Source organism: Sordaria macrospora, chromosome 7 (genome assembly GCF_033870435.1).
Source record: "Sordaria macrospora chromosome 7, complete sequence".
NCBI lineage: Eukaryota > Fungi > Ascomycota > Sordariomycetes > Sordariales > Sordariaceae > Sordaria > Sordaria macrospora.
Window position 1 is genome coordinate 2389010 of NC_089377.1, and position 13775 is coordinate 2402784.

The 13775-nt window shown below is 50.1% G+C and overlaps 3 protein-coding genes across 3 annotated transcripts; 1 reads left to right on the forward strand and 2 right to left on the reverse strand.

Annotated features, from left to right (window-relative positions):
• Positions 1-3893: 3893 nt before the first annotated feature.
• Positions 3894-6282, reverse strand: SMAC4_06139 (uncharacterized protein; the record flags this gene model as incomplete). The annotated part of the gene is made up of 4 exons (XM_024655802.2): positions 3894-5138; positions 5224-5483; positions 5558-5839; positions 5913-6282. The coding sequence occupies 4 exons, from the start codon at positions 6280-6282 to the stop codon at positions 3894-3896; spliced, it is 2157 nt and encodes a 718-aa protein (XP_024511631.2).
• A 4034-nt stretch (positions 6283-10316) lies between these two features.
• SMAC4_06138 (uncharacterized protein) lies at positions 10317-11532 on the forward strand (the record flags this gene model as incomplete). Its single annotated transcript, XM_003344806.2, has 2 exons — positions 10317-10791; positions 11244-11532. The coding sequence occupies exons 1-2, from the start codon at positions 10676-10678 to the stop codon at positions 11530-11532; spliced, it is 405 nt and encodes a 134-aa protein (XP_003344854.1). The 5' UTR covers positions 10317-10675.
• An 898-nt stretch (positions 11533-12430) lies between these two features.
• Positions 12431-13709, reverse strand: SMAC4_06137 (uncharacterized protein; the record flags this gene model as incomplete). Its single annotated transcript, XM_066090397.1, has 2 exons — positions 12431-12637; positions 12699-13709. 2 exons carry the CDS (start codon positions 13707-13709, stop codon positions 12431-12433), a joined length of 1218 nt encoding a protein of 405 aa, XP_065947775.1.
• Between the last annotated feature and the right edge of the window lie 66 nt (positions 13710-13775).

Sequence of the window (13775 nt, forward strand, 5' to 3'; positions counted from 1 at the left end):
CTCATACAACCAGGATGCAGAATCGTACATCGCAAACAAATTGGCTTCGTTTACCTAGCCTTTTCCAGATCACAAGCAGCATCAAAAGATGTCCTTGCCAGGTTAGTTCGGTCACGTTGCGGTACTAGACTGCCACATTATACACCATACTGATATCTTCTTCCATACAGTGGCATCCTCGCACCTTTGCTCTGAGTGCAGTGAGAAGCTTCGCTTCCCAGGCTCGTTCGTAGCTGCAGCCCCAATCGGTATTGAGGAAAATGATACGGACGAGCACGACGTCGATGGTGAAGAAGAAGACAATGTAGACGAAGACTGTAAATTACTGGGGTACACGATGCATGGCCAGCGACTCGACTGCGAATACACGATCATCGACCGTTACCCAGATCTCGCTCTCTTAACCAAAAGATCCTCAGGATGCGAGTTCTGTCGTCTGTTGTGGAAGTCTCTAACATGGAGAGAGTTCCGTGGCCTAGTTGAGGACCACACCATCAGTCACGTTACGACTCTTGACCTTTGGATATCTCCAGCATACACATGGAACTTCAAATATACGGGGAATGAGGATGAAAGAGAAGTAGAAATGTGGTTCCTGACAGCTGATTTATATGAGAACAGTCAATGTAAGTGCTGTTCTTTTCCACTCCTCAGGATAATCCTCTCGCTAAGTGGGATCAACAGTGAATGGGTATCACTTGGGGAGCATCTCATTCCCTCTATCAACAGCTTCTGGTGAGTGTCTTGATGAATACACCGTGCCAATTAAAAACACATCGTTGATGTTGCGAGCAGAATCCCTAACAAATTTCTATGGAATGGGCCCCTCCATCTACCGCGATCCCTTCTCAGAGCGCTGTCTCTCCTTCATTCGGCGCGAGCTCGACTGCTGCTCAAATTCCTGCACCCACCCCCAACCGTCATCTAGTTTCCTCCCAACTCGTCGCATTGCCATAGCAAACAACTCGAATGAATGCAGAATTATCGATTCCAGTGATATCCCCTCAATTATCTCCAGCAAAGCTGGGACACGCTATCTGGCCCTCACATACTGCTGGGGAGACCGCGACGAGGCTTCACAACAGAAGAAGCTCACCCCCGACAACGTTCCATCTCTCTACAACCCCGGTGTCTCCATCTCGGACTTAACGCCTATACAAAAAAATACAATCAAGCTAGCCAAGGCTCTCTCGATTCCCTTTGTCTGGATTGACGCCCTTTGTATCTTGCAGGGTGACGTCGAAGATTGGGAGCGCGAATCAGCGTAGATGGAAGATATTTACTCGAATGCCTTCTTCACCGTTTGCTCGCTCACTTCGTGGTCGTGTCTGGAAGGGTTTACACCCGTTGAAAAGAAGATGTCGATTCGGATGGCATTACGGTCAGCGTTTGACCCCGACGTCCACGGTGAGATTGCCATCAATGGCAATTTTGTCGTTGGCAAGGATGTAATGAACCCTGAGTGGCTATCAAGGGTAGATATTAGGCAGAGCCAGTGGATTCGCAGAGCATGGACGTTTCAAGAGTTGGCACTGAGCCCACGGTTCGTACACTTTGGCGCATCCGGTGTTGGGTTCCAGTGCAAGAGCAAATATGTATGTGACTGGAGTGGTCTGAAAGGGCATCCTGATAAGATGGTTGAGTTGGGGTTGAATGGAGCTGCAGGAAATGCGGACGAAGAGGCCGGGAACAAGAAGGAGGACTCAGAGTTCTGGAACAGGACTGTCATTCCTGAGTACTCCAGGCGTAAAATATCCTACGCCAGCGACATCTTGCCTGCTCTTTCTGGCCTGGCCAAACGGGCAAGCAAGACGACCCAGTCACATTACCTGGCTGGGATATGGAAGCGGGACTTTCCATACGCGTTAATGTGGACGAAGTAACGCCCTGAAGCCTACTCGTTACCAGAACATCTCCAGTCTGTTGAAAATCAGGCAGCCTTCGTCGTGCCCTCTTGGAGCTGGGCTGGCTGTGGCCGTGTCGGATGGGGTGTCGGCGACTTTTTGATGTTTGACACCGATCACCTATTTTACAAGGACATGTGCACCTCCCCAGTCCACGCAGACACGGTACAGAAGGGCCTGGACCCCTTCAGAGCCATTAAGTCTGCCAGCCTCTTGCTCGAGGCGATTTTCTATCCCTTTTCAGATGGCTATCATCTCCCGAGCGAGTTTAACGGATTCTACCACGGGATGTGTTAGTTAGGGAATGAAGGTGAAAGCCCGCTAATTAACTTTAACTTGGACTGGATTCCCAATGAGGCAGACAAGGACCTAGGGAAACTGATGCTTGTGTTGCTGGGAACAGCAACCCCTGTCGAGGACACTTCGCATCTAGGACGTGGGAGATACCGCTTGTTCTTGGAAAAGCCGTTTGGTCTTCTTGAACACCCTAGCACGAAGGAGAAGGGAAAATATGTTAAGGCGGGCACCTTTTCGGCGAAGAGCTTCCACAAGGAAGATGGATTCCTGCCGCTAGAGATGAAGTTCTTTGAGGGTTTGGAGAGACGGGTAATTGAGCTGCTATAAAGTTGAGAACTTGTGGTTTCAGACATGCATCCTCGCCGGAGGAGCGGCGGCCGGCGCAAAGTGGAAAGGGAGTAATCTGTACGGAGGAGCTGGGGGAGGACGTAGACACTGTGTCCTGCGCCCTAATTTTCTGCCTGAATTCGCCAAGCAATTATCTCCAGCGGATTTCTCAAAGAAAATATCCTTCTACTCCATCCATCCCCAACACAGCGATATTCCAGGCCGAGTTTCCGCAGACATCACCCATGGTGACGGCCTCGCGCTCCCAATCTTCCCGGTTGGTGACTTCTGGGTGGTTTTGGGGGCAGTCATTTAGCCATGTTTGGGCCAGCTTCAGAGTGTCTGAGGAGTTTGTGGAAATGGGAAGAGTTCCTTGAGGGTACGAGAAGTCCGCGTTGTTGAATATAGCAAGCGACAGGACGTCGCGGATTTGATCTGGGTCTTTCAGAGGGTCATTTAAGTCGACGAGGAGTTTGTTTATCCTGTCATGATTGTTGACATGATCATGGTCTCCGGCAACAAAGAGGCTAGTTTTTTCTGAAAGGACTTGCGGACCATGTTGTTCTCAATCTAGTCCAGGCAAGAACGACCCAACATATGTTTGTCATATTCACGGCAGGAGCAACTACTTAGGCTGTCTGTCACGTGTATGATGCTGACCAAAGGGATTTGGCTTGGATTTCGAATGCGGGGCTGGGGTTCTCTCTCGTTTTTCTCGTCGTCCTTCTTTTCCTTCAATCTTCTTCATTTTCTGCTACTACTATCTTACATTATGAACCCCATGGAGGACGGAACCAACATTCCTCATCTCGGCCACCGACCCGTCTACATTTCATCCCATCCTCCCCAAGCCCCAAGCCCTATGCGCCAGGCACCAGGCACCTACCACCTTATAGAGCACCTTATAAGGTCGCTTAACTGACCCTTCTACCACAACGGGCGCCTAAAGTCTGTGTCTATATGGCGTAGTGGCTCTAAGTCCCGTTGATAAAAGCATTGCCGGGTGTATGGTATCCTGTGGTGCAGCTTTCGTAGGTCGCAGCTGGTCTCGAGTTCAACTCAGATCTGCGCGACTGAGCCTTTTGCCTTTTTTGGTCTTTTTTTCGCACTACAACACTGATTGAAAATGTTGTAGGAGTGCTCGTCGAGTTTTCTCCTTCTTTTGCAAACTCAAAAGGGTTTGCAATTGTGCTTTTTGGTCGGATTATCGGCGGTCGCAAAAGGGGTTGAGTTGCACTCTCTTCCCTCACTTCCTGCTGCTCCAACCTCTACCTCCTCCCATCTCCTCCTCCCATCTCCTCCTCCCATCTCCTTCCCCATCTCCTTCCCCATCTCCCGACAACAACACGAGGCCAAACCTCACAGTCAGTCGACGCTCCATGTTTCACTTTTTGGCAGCCGGTCAACGCCTTCCGATCTCACAACAGCGAATCCTAGCCGGTTGTTGCTGGCCAAAACTCCATACTGCACAGCAGGTTCCTGCGAGTTCTTCCAGATCTTTAGAATGTGGCTGACGATGTCATCAGCAGAAGCATTGCTACTGCATCCGGCGAGAATAGTGGCGAGTTGGTTGCGATTGGGCGTCACTTCGCTCTCAGTTATTGTCACTGGTCTGTTTGTGTCGCTGTCCGTCTCGGCTGTCGCTTTTCGTGGCGCTGATCCGGCTAGGAAGGCGTTGGCGAGCTCAAGTGGGCTCATCGAGAAGTCTCGTCCAAGCTCCCAGAAGCCCCAGAAGAGTACAAGAGTGGCCAGTGGCCCAAGAAGACTGACGAAGACTGCCACGGCCAAGTTGGTTCTGTTCGCAGTGTACTCGGCCTGAATCTGCTCGGGCCGCGTGTACTTCACGGCCTGGAAAAAATTTGACTTTCCTGTCTTGTCACCCGCAGAAATTGCAGCGTCGCTCCTATTTCTTGCATCCCAGATGGCCAGGCGCAAGGTAAGTTCGCGGTATGTGTTTAGGATGTCATCCATTGGATCCTGAAATGCTTGGCCACACTTAACGCTGCGTCCCTGTTGATATAAGTCGGAGAGAAGTCCATCACTGTGAACCCGATACTGGACTTTGGTTTTGGGATCTTTTGGGTTTTCATGCTCCGTAAAGATCGGGTCAAAGTACGTTCCCTGTTCAAGTGTTGTGTCGAGCTGGACGTCCCCCCATGCTACGGTCAAGGTTGTTCGGGCGGCGAAAAGTTTATCAACCATTATCCGGAAGTAGTTGAGTCTGTTGTTCATGGTATTGGCTGATGAAAACCCAAGCTTCCTTCGAGATGTTAGTTCAAACACGACGATAGAAGATAAGATAAACACATACCGCCTCTCAGCAACGTAGTCGTCGCTCCAGCTCTTTGACACGAAAGTTGCGTTCCCTCCGTCCAATAGCAATTTATGTTTTACTGACGCGGGGTATAGGTAATGTTCCGTCGTGATAAGATGGGTCTCGCAATCCTCGTCCATCTTCCGTGTCACGGAGATCGTGACGTAATCAGCATTTGCAAAGCTCTCAATTTTGAAGATGTCCTCATCACGTCGAGTGGCATTTTTCATAGGACGCTCCGAAAGATTGTACGAAAACTTCTTCGAAGTCGAAGTAGAGTAATCGAATCCCATAAGCTGTTCAAACGAAAATTATGGTCAGCAACAAGCATAGTAGAGTCTCCAAGGAAACCAGTTCGGGTATGGTTTGCTCCCCACTTACCTCTACATCTACCGTGCAATTGTTGCAGGATTCGGCCCCAGGAATCCTCATGGGAGTCTTGGCTCGGTACTCGCGTACCACATCCCACAAGGGGCGTTTCCAATCATAACCCTCAGGTGGCTCAAGATCCCATACTCGAGTGGTTGGCAGAACTCCGAGCTCCAAATCACCTTTGGGCGTTAAGTCAACGGTCCGAACACTCAATGCTCTCTGCATCATAGGACCTCGGAGCAAGTTGGTTGCGGCCATGAGGAGGGTCACTGGATGATCAATCATTTTGTTAATGGAACTCAACCGGGAAAATGGAAAATCCACATGGAAGGTTAGAACATACCCACGCTAACGCGAATGGCTCTCCGCTGCTTCAAGGTGGTTAAGGCACTCAAGGCGCCAGTGGCCGCTTTCCAATGATAATGAAGATCAGCTAGGGGCACGTCACCTCGGATCGCCTGTCTCCAGAAAAACTTGGACGCGCCATCGGCGAGCGCAAGTGTCATGAGAAAGGTTGCCATTGTTGACGTATAAGCCAGAATTTCGCTAGGCTGCAAGCGAGAGGGCCATTCATCGACTACTACGCCGTCACTCAACATGAGAATGAAAATGGCGAGCCCAGTGCCTTTCAATGGGAATTAGTAATTGCGCTTGGAAAGCACCATGCCTGGTTCCAAATTTGGGTCGGGTTAACTCACAGCCTATCACACTCAGGAGCAAAGCAAGAAAACCAAGGTATCTCAAGAGCAGATGCCAGAGACTAAGGTGTCGGATATGTCTAAAGAACCCAGGGTGCCAAGGGTGCTCGGGCGTCTCAGAAGACGCTTCGAGTATATCATCCGTAGATAGTGATGGTCGGTGGGCATTTTGGTTGCCAGACGTCACAACGGTTTGGTTTGGTCTCATGATCGAAAGCAATAAAAGTGAATGATTAAGACAAAAATGAATGGGCACCAGCCCTGTTGACTGTAATGAAAGAGTGACAAGGGATAACAAAAGAGATAACAAAAGAGATGACTGCTGAAGAGAAAGATCGACAACAACAAGGCAACAACGTCCCATCCACATCTATATACTCACAAAACTCATCAGCAACGTGAGGCATCAAACACCACAACACCGGCGACAAATGGGGCTGAAAATGTCATCTTCTCTGTAGCCGCCAGCCTGATCCCATATCAGTCTACCCGTTGGCAAAAGGTCTCAGGCTGGAACTCACCATTTTAAGCCTCAAAATCCTCTCGCTTGGAACACTCGACGTTTAAAAAGAGGTTTGAAGCAATCACCGCGGCTCCGAACAAGGAGTATCGTGCAACTTCTCCAACAAGAGGCCACTCTATAAGCGAAAATGTACGCCACCGCGGTTCTAGTTCAACCTGCGCGCGGCTATCAGCAAGTCCTGACTCCCGCCAAACCAAAAGATCATGACAACGCTCTATATGTTGGTCTTATCAAATGCCTAAGTATAAAAGTTCGCTTAACCAAGTGAGTTGATTGGATGCTAACCCGCTGGGTGATGGTCTACCTAATGGGCTAATGAAAGCGCCACTACCGGAGCCTACTCCGACGGCCTTCAGCCGGCCGCTCAGCCGTTCGGCCAGATGGCCGACCACCTGTCTAGTCATGTCAGTCAGCGGATGTTAAGATGCAGCTAACTCAATTGTCTTGTTCAATAGATGCAGTTGGAAATATCTTTACCAGATCCCCTTGATATAGAAGGTTCTGTGCGCTTAACGCCCACGTAAGACATTATCGGCATGACGCTGGACTTCACTCTTGTGCTCTAGTCTAGATGCCTATCATACAAAGCTAGATGGCTCGCTGGTTAGCCCTTCTCCTCCTGTACCGATAAAAACCTATTCCGACATACGACCAGTGTTTGGCATCCTTCGTACTGGATCATAATTGACCGGGTCATGGTGGGGAGCTGACACTTACCAAGTGATCTCTCAATAATGTAGGTTGTAGTTCAAATCATATGTAGGCATCAGGGCGTTTCATTCAGGGTTTGGCTCAGATAGGTTACTCACCTGTGAATATTGCAAGAGAGCCGGCTTTCATGGACGGACCTGTCGTTAATCGTAGATTCCTTACGGGTATCGAAGACATTCGTTCCAGTCCAAGATATGGCCTCTCTTGGATCCCTTTCTGGGGAGTAAAGAAATAAAAACAAGCGTGCACTTTGAGTATCACATGTGAATGGACTCACTTGATCCATGTAATCTTTTTCTTGGCTTACCCGCTTGACACTCGGTTGATGTTAAGCCATCTTCAGCCATATCATGTAGCAGTAATGGGGGGTGGCTAACTTTGGGATGTTTGTCATACCGTAGTTTTTGCCGAGTAATCGAGGGGGTGAAAGTGGTAGTACATAAATGCCTTCCAGTGTTTGGAAAGCCTTTATTGCTGGAGTCCTCGTGCTTTTGTCAGAGTGGCCACTAGGAAAAAAGAAAAATAATTCACGACATTTAGTTAGCCAAGCTGTCTCATATGCTCCTTTCTCTTCTCTATCTCTCTCTTCGATTCTTTCTGTGAGGTGCTTGAGTCTATGCCAACTCAAAGTCTCGTCCGCTTCAGGGTTATCGCAGACTATACCTTCCCGAGCGTCAAGTCATGAAACCGAAGCCTCAGGCAGAGTCCTGTCTTCAGAATTGGTTAGATCTCAACCCAGCCTTGATGCGATGGTTGTTCAGCTTTCATGCCCGGCAGGTTGCCTGTGTGTTAGGACACTTGACAGCTCAACGTCTCTACCAACCCCCACAGACGTCAGACAGCCCCCAACACAAACGACGAAAAGTCTTTGGTATTCGAACCAAGTGTGTAGCATAGTGTTTACCCACCTTCTTCCAGTACTGTGGTATCTGCATTAAACCATCATATCAGTCCAGTCCAGATTCTAGATCGACGTAGCTCCATGTTCCTGATCTAGACTTCTGATCCCGCTTTCTGCCTTGCGTATTCTCCCATCTGATCCACACACACTTGTGTAACTACCAAAGCGCAGACTTCTAAACGGCCAACCACGGATCACATGAGCATGAACGGAAGCAACCAACCAACATAGACAACATCAAATGAACGTCAAACAAATAAGAATGAGACATGAAGAACGGGTCCTGCGCACGTGTACATGGAGTACATACCACTGCTTAGATGCAAAAGCGTGAGGAAGTTCAAGGGGCCCGCGGGGAACTACCGCTACCCGGAATACCTAGTGTTGAGGTTGAGTAGTAGGCAGACAGGGCAGCCGGGTAGTTGTATGAGCACGGTAGGGATTGGTAGGAGTGGCGTTTCGTTGGAAGATCAAACAGGTCGAGACCGCACCGGATGAGGAGAAGAAGGAAGAGGAGGCTCTGTGTCGCGTGCGTGGAGGATAAAGGACGAGGCGGGCAGGGCGCAGTGCCGACCCATCCATCCACCCCTAATGGACAGCACCAATGGGATATGGGGTTGTTGTTCGAAATTCGCTTCTGTCGTATGCTTGGAAATCATATGCATGAGTGAAAAGCGGGAAGCGTAACGGGTAGGTGCCATTCATCGTTTCATCAGGCAGGCTCGAAGCAGGCAGGCTCGGTGAGGCTGTGTGTTGTTGATGTAACACCAAACATCCATGCCAAGCATTTGTCCAATTGTGGGGAAGGGGACGTTCGTGCCTGCCTGCCTTACCGTTGACATGTTTGATATGCCCGTGGAATGTCTGGATGCCTTCTTCTTCCCATTAATATGACCAAGGTTCACCGTCTTCCCGCTTCCATTCCGAGACTGCGCATGCCACCTGGCTCGGGTCGGCTCTCGCTTCCGGCGTCTAGATGCAATCCATCCAGGCTGTTCTCGGTTTCTTTCCTTGAAATACCTAGTCTTGGCTCGCCGAGCTGCTTTCCAACAGTTGTTAGCTGGATGCACACGTTCGGTTACTAGACTTGAGAAACGTGGAAAAGAGGCGTAGCCTGCAGGTCTGCATTGCTGCATGCATATATGTAGGTTGGGAGAAGGACCAATGGAGTCAACTCAAACCTTTCCTTCCGAATTCAATACAGCCTCATTTCCTTCCTCGTCCTCCTTACCCAACCCGGCGGTTTCTGTATTGTTCGGTGAGGTATGTATCAGAGAGCCTAAGGCGCAATCTTGAGAGACTGCGTGGCGGTTCTTCTCACCTATAAAGAGAGAGTGTGGCTTTTTGCGACATATGTAGGACTATTCTAAAAGATAGATAGATAGAAACCAGAGCCTTGCTGGAAGCCTCGATCAAGTTTGGGGTAAATATCATTTTGTTTGCATCACTAGCTAGTCGCTGTGATGTGTGTCGTTGAGTTTTTTGTGTGTTATAGTTATTATCGTCGGCGTTGCATTGCCTGCCTACAGCCCGTCGTCCACGTTTTGGTTTGCCGAGGCCGAGGCTGCCTAGCTGTCTGCCTAACCGCTGTCTGTACTCACCCACACAACGAACGGCTCGGAACAATTTCCGGTTACCGATGATGTGTATCGCGGTGAGTGTGTGTTCCCACCGGGCGGTCTTTTACAGCCTTTTCAATGGCCGGTGTTCCTTTGCAGAAAACTTAGCTTTACCTCTTGCCCAGTGTCGCTTGACTTCTCGGTCACTCCCCGAAAGATGACTGGTCTGGATCAAAGCCAGGTACTAGGTGCCTGCCGGTGACTGTTTTTAGTCAATGTTTCCCGAAACATTGCTCTCCGCAATTGAGGTATGGCAAGCGAGGCAGGTAGGTGGCTCGGTCATAGGGCTGGGTATCATTGCGGTCTCTAGCGACGCAACCGACACCGGGCGGCTATCATCTGTAGCCATGTGCAATAGTCATCGCCCCTTTCCCGAGCAGTGTAGGTAGGCTCAAGGCAAACTGTCCCGAGAGGAGTAATAGGTGCCATCCCCATAAGCCATACCTGCATGCTATGTCGTCGGGCACTGGCTGTAATTTAAGGTATCCGAGCCGATCAATATCCAACCTCTTCTCGTCCTGGATAAGGGAGGGTGTGACTTACCTGTAGGCTGTATGTAGCATCATGATAACCATATCTCAAGGTTAGTCTTGAGTGTCTGTCTCTATATAGACCCAGGACAATGATCGCTCCGTTGATGATAGTTGCCGTCCCAAACCAGTATCCTTTTCCATCTTCGCAGCTTTTATCAAGCCTTATTTTACCCAGCCTCTTGTGATTCTTATATCTCAAACATATCATTCATCCTTCACCGTGGTTGCACACCTTGCGACCACCATATCGAAGAATTGATCATCCTTAACCGCATGGCAGACCTATCTCTCCACCAGCTGCTTCTACCATTCAACAACTGCAGCGCCGACGACGACCTTCTAGTTGTTGGCTCAGTTAGCGCTAGCCTCGTCACAAATCGTGAATCTCGACTATCAACAACTTGAACGAGCGTGAAAAAAAAAAACAAGATAAGTCAAGTCAAGAGACAAGAGAGAGAGACAAGAGACAAGACAAGATGACGAAGCAATGGGAAGACCACAGACATATCATCATCCGGGAGTATAAGGACAACAACAGACCTCTTCACGAGGTCAAGAAGTTCATGAAGGAGCAGTACCAGTTTGAAGCTTCGTGAGTAAACTTTTGATGCATCCTATACGCTCCCTGTTGTCCGAAAGACAAAAAAAAAGTTCCCGCCCAGCCCCCATGATGTAGAGCTCTGGAAAGGGACTATACGCACACATTTCTGGGCGGGAAGATTACCAACTGTGCACGTTTCTTCCGTCCAGCCGGGAATCCGTTGCGAGAAGAGAGAAGATGTGATGTCGCCGTGATCAATCTCGATCTCGATGATTATAGTATCATCGGAGCTTCCGTCTTCATTGAGCATACCATGTTGGGGTCTCGGGGGGGGGGGGTTTCTTTTTGTCTTCTTTTTCGTTTTTTGTTTTTGCTCTTCGTTTTTCTCATCGTCCGTCCGTTTATAATCCATCGGCCATCATGTCAGCCATTGATCAGCCATCGTCCATCCATTAATCTCTCTAACACCCAGAACTAACCCCACAGCTAACCAATGCGCATAGAATCCGAGCATACCGTTCACGCTTCGATAAATGGAGAGTCCGCAAGTATACTGTCCGCAAGCGAAGAAGAGATTCTTTGGGCGGAAAATCCGACAAGTCCATGTCGTCCGAATCATCCTCGGATGGTACCGGTTGTTCGCCGCCACCACGGAGTCCTATCCATCACATCCAGAGAAGGGTGATCAGCAGCAGCAGCCCGCAAGCACACGAACAATCGTCGATCCATTACCTCGGGTCAGGCATGTACGGATCGACCACGACATTGACGGAAGATTTCCTGACGAGGTGAGTTTAGCTGTTCTCTGTTTTCCGAATGTTATCGGTCGTTCGGCAAGACTGCAGGGAAAGACGAGACGAGACGAAAGAGGGAGGGGTGAGGTGTCAAATCTCGTGGGGTTCGCATCTTTTGTGGAAGGATTACCATCGTTGCTGACTATTTTCCCCGCTATACTAGCCGGCAATTGTATCATACAGACCACACCTTCGGGGGACAACTACCCCCTGCTTTGGATCTGGATTCGAGCCAAGCAGGACTTGCCAACAGTTTCCGGTACCCGCCTGACCATCATGGGCAATGTGCCACCGGCATTTACCGGCTTGTTCATGGCCCAGTCTTCCATACCAAGTTTATGAAGGGGCGTACTCAACCGCTTTTCGATCACTGCTTCCCCGACAGGGTACCCAACCACTTTCTGCGGTCCATACAGTGAATCCAACGAGGGTTGAAACGGACGGACATGGACCACTGGAGAGGTGGCGTCCACCGTTGAGCATTCAACGGTCAAGTTGCCGGTTCCAACCCGTTCTTGCTAAAACAAAGTATATCTGGTTTACTTTGAGTGCATACCTGGTAGTTGAATTCGCAGCAGGTGGTTTCTTGTACAGCGGGCGTTGTACCCAGGAGTACAGTAAAGGGGTATTTGATGTACACATACAATTATAACTTCGAGGGTTATTTTTTCCCCCAGCAACCACTTTAAACGGTTACCCAAGACTGGTTTCAATACGAGCAACATAGAATGCAGGGCGTTGGCAAATTCCTTACTGAGGTGACAACAGACAGTACGCATTGACTGCCGAAGGAAGCGAGCGATTCACCTGCTGTGGTTTGATCAGGAGTGGAGGAATGAACTCCGCTCAAAAAGTGGCCGCCCTCGCTCATTAGTTCGATGCCGAGACGACCATTCTTACTCCGAATCGTCCTGCTTGATCTCGTTGTTCACACGGCGGGGTCGTCGTGATTGGGTACTCTCACCCATGAGAACGCTTCCATCCATTTGCTCGTCGGGACCCGCATTGGAGCTCCTGTCCTCGCTTTCCATTGCTGCTCGAGCTGCTCGCTTGACCTTGCGCAACGTAAGTTCATCGAGATACAGGTCCTTGATGCGAAGCTCCTAATGGTGACATGTCAGTAGCTGGAGAGTCTTTGCATAAAAATGATACGTCTATTCTTACCTTGTTGCATACAGGGCACTGTGCTTTGCCGCCAGTGTTTCTCAAATATTCCAATATTGCGCTTTTCTCAAACACATGGGGGCATTGATGGTTGGCGTATGGCTCCTTGAAGGGCCGAAGCGATAACTTGCAAGTGAGGTCCTGTACCTCACGCTCAATAATGAGATCCTCCTCGCCCGCTGGAGCACCGTCCCGGATAGGCCTGCCTTGGTTATCAAACCAGGTGGACGCATCAGGCAGGGGCACTTGATCTTCGGGATGCTGAGCATCATGCCACATCTTCTTGAAAGCGATATACTCGTTGTTGGAGGCGTAACGGTCATAGGCACTCGTGGCACGGTATTGTCTCGCCTTGGAATCTCTTGCCTTGTGGAGTGCCTCGCGCACGCAGGTCAGGGAGGCCTCGTCCTCGGCTTCAGCGGCCTCTTCCTCTTCAGGCTCTTCATCAACACCCCCCATTTCCTCGTCACTATCGTCGTTGGCCCGCTGGGCTGCTTTCCGTTTTCGCGCGGGGCGTTCCTGGCGGGGTTTTTGGCTCTGTACCAGGTCCACCACTGAGCCCAGCACCAGCTTCTCGCCCTGAACTTCGGCACGATAGTCAATGACCTGTCGCAAGGCGGCCTCAATCTCATCAGTCAAATGGGTCACATCTCCGTTTAGCTTGTTGACATATTCCTCCAGCTCGGCCTCGTCTTCCCCCTTTTCAGATTCGCCGCGGCCCCGTCGCTTCTCGATCTTCCTCGTCAACAGTGATTTACGAGTAAACAGGGTATCGTTGATGGCGCCGACGGCCTCTCGCAAGTAGGTTGCGGATTTGGAAAGATGGTCCTCGTACTTGCGCATGTCCTGGTTGTTGCTGGTGATGTTGGCCAGGGCCTGTCTGCCTGCATCGTTCATTGGATGCGAGGGAGGCTCATAAGGGGGCAGGTCGGAGCCATTGTGGGCTGATGTCGCCGCAGAGGCGGTTGACTGAGGGCGGCGCGAACCCTGAACGAGACGTCCTGATGGCATGATTGTTGGTATTGAGCTGGCTCGGCTGGGTGTATGTGGCCGCTGGCTAGAGTATCCGTGATAGCT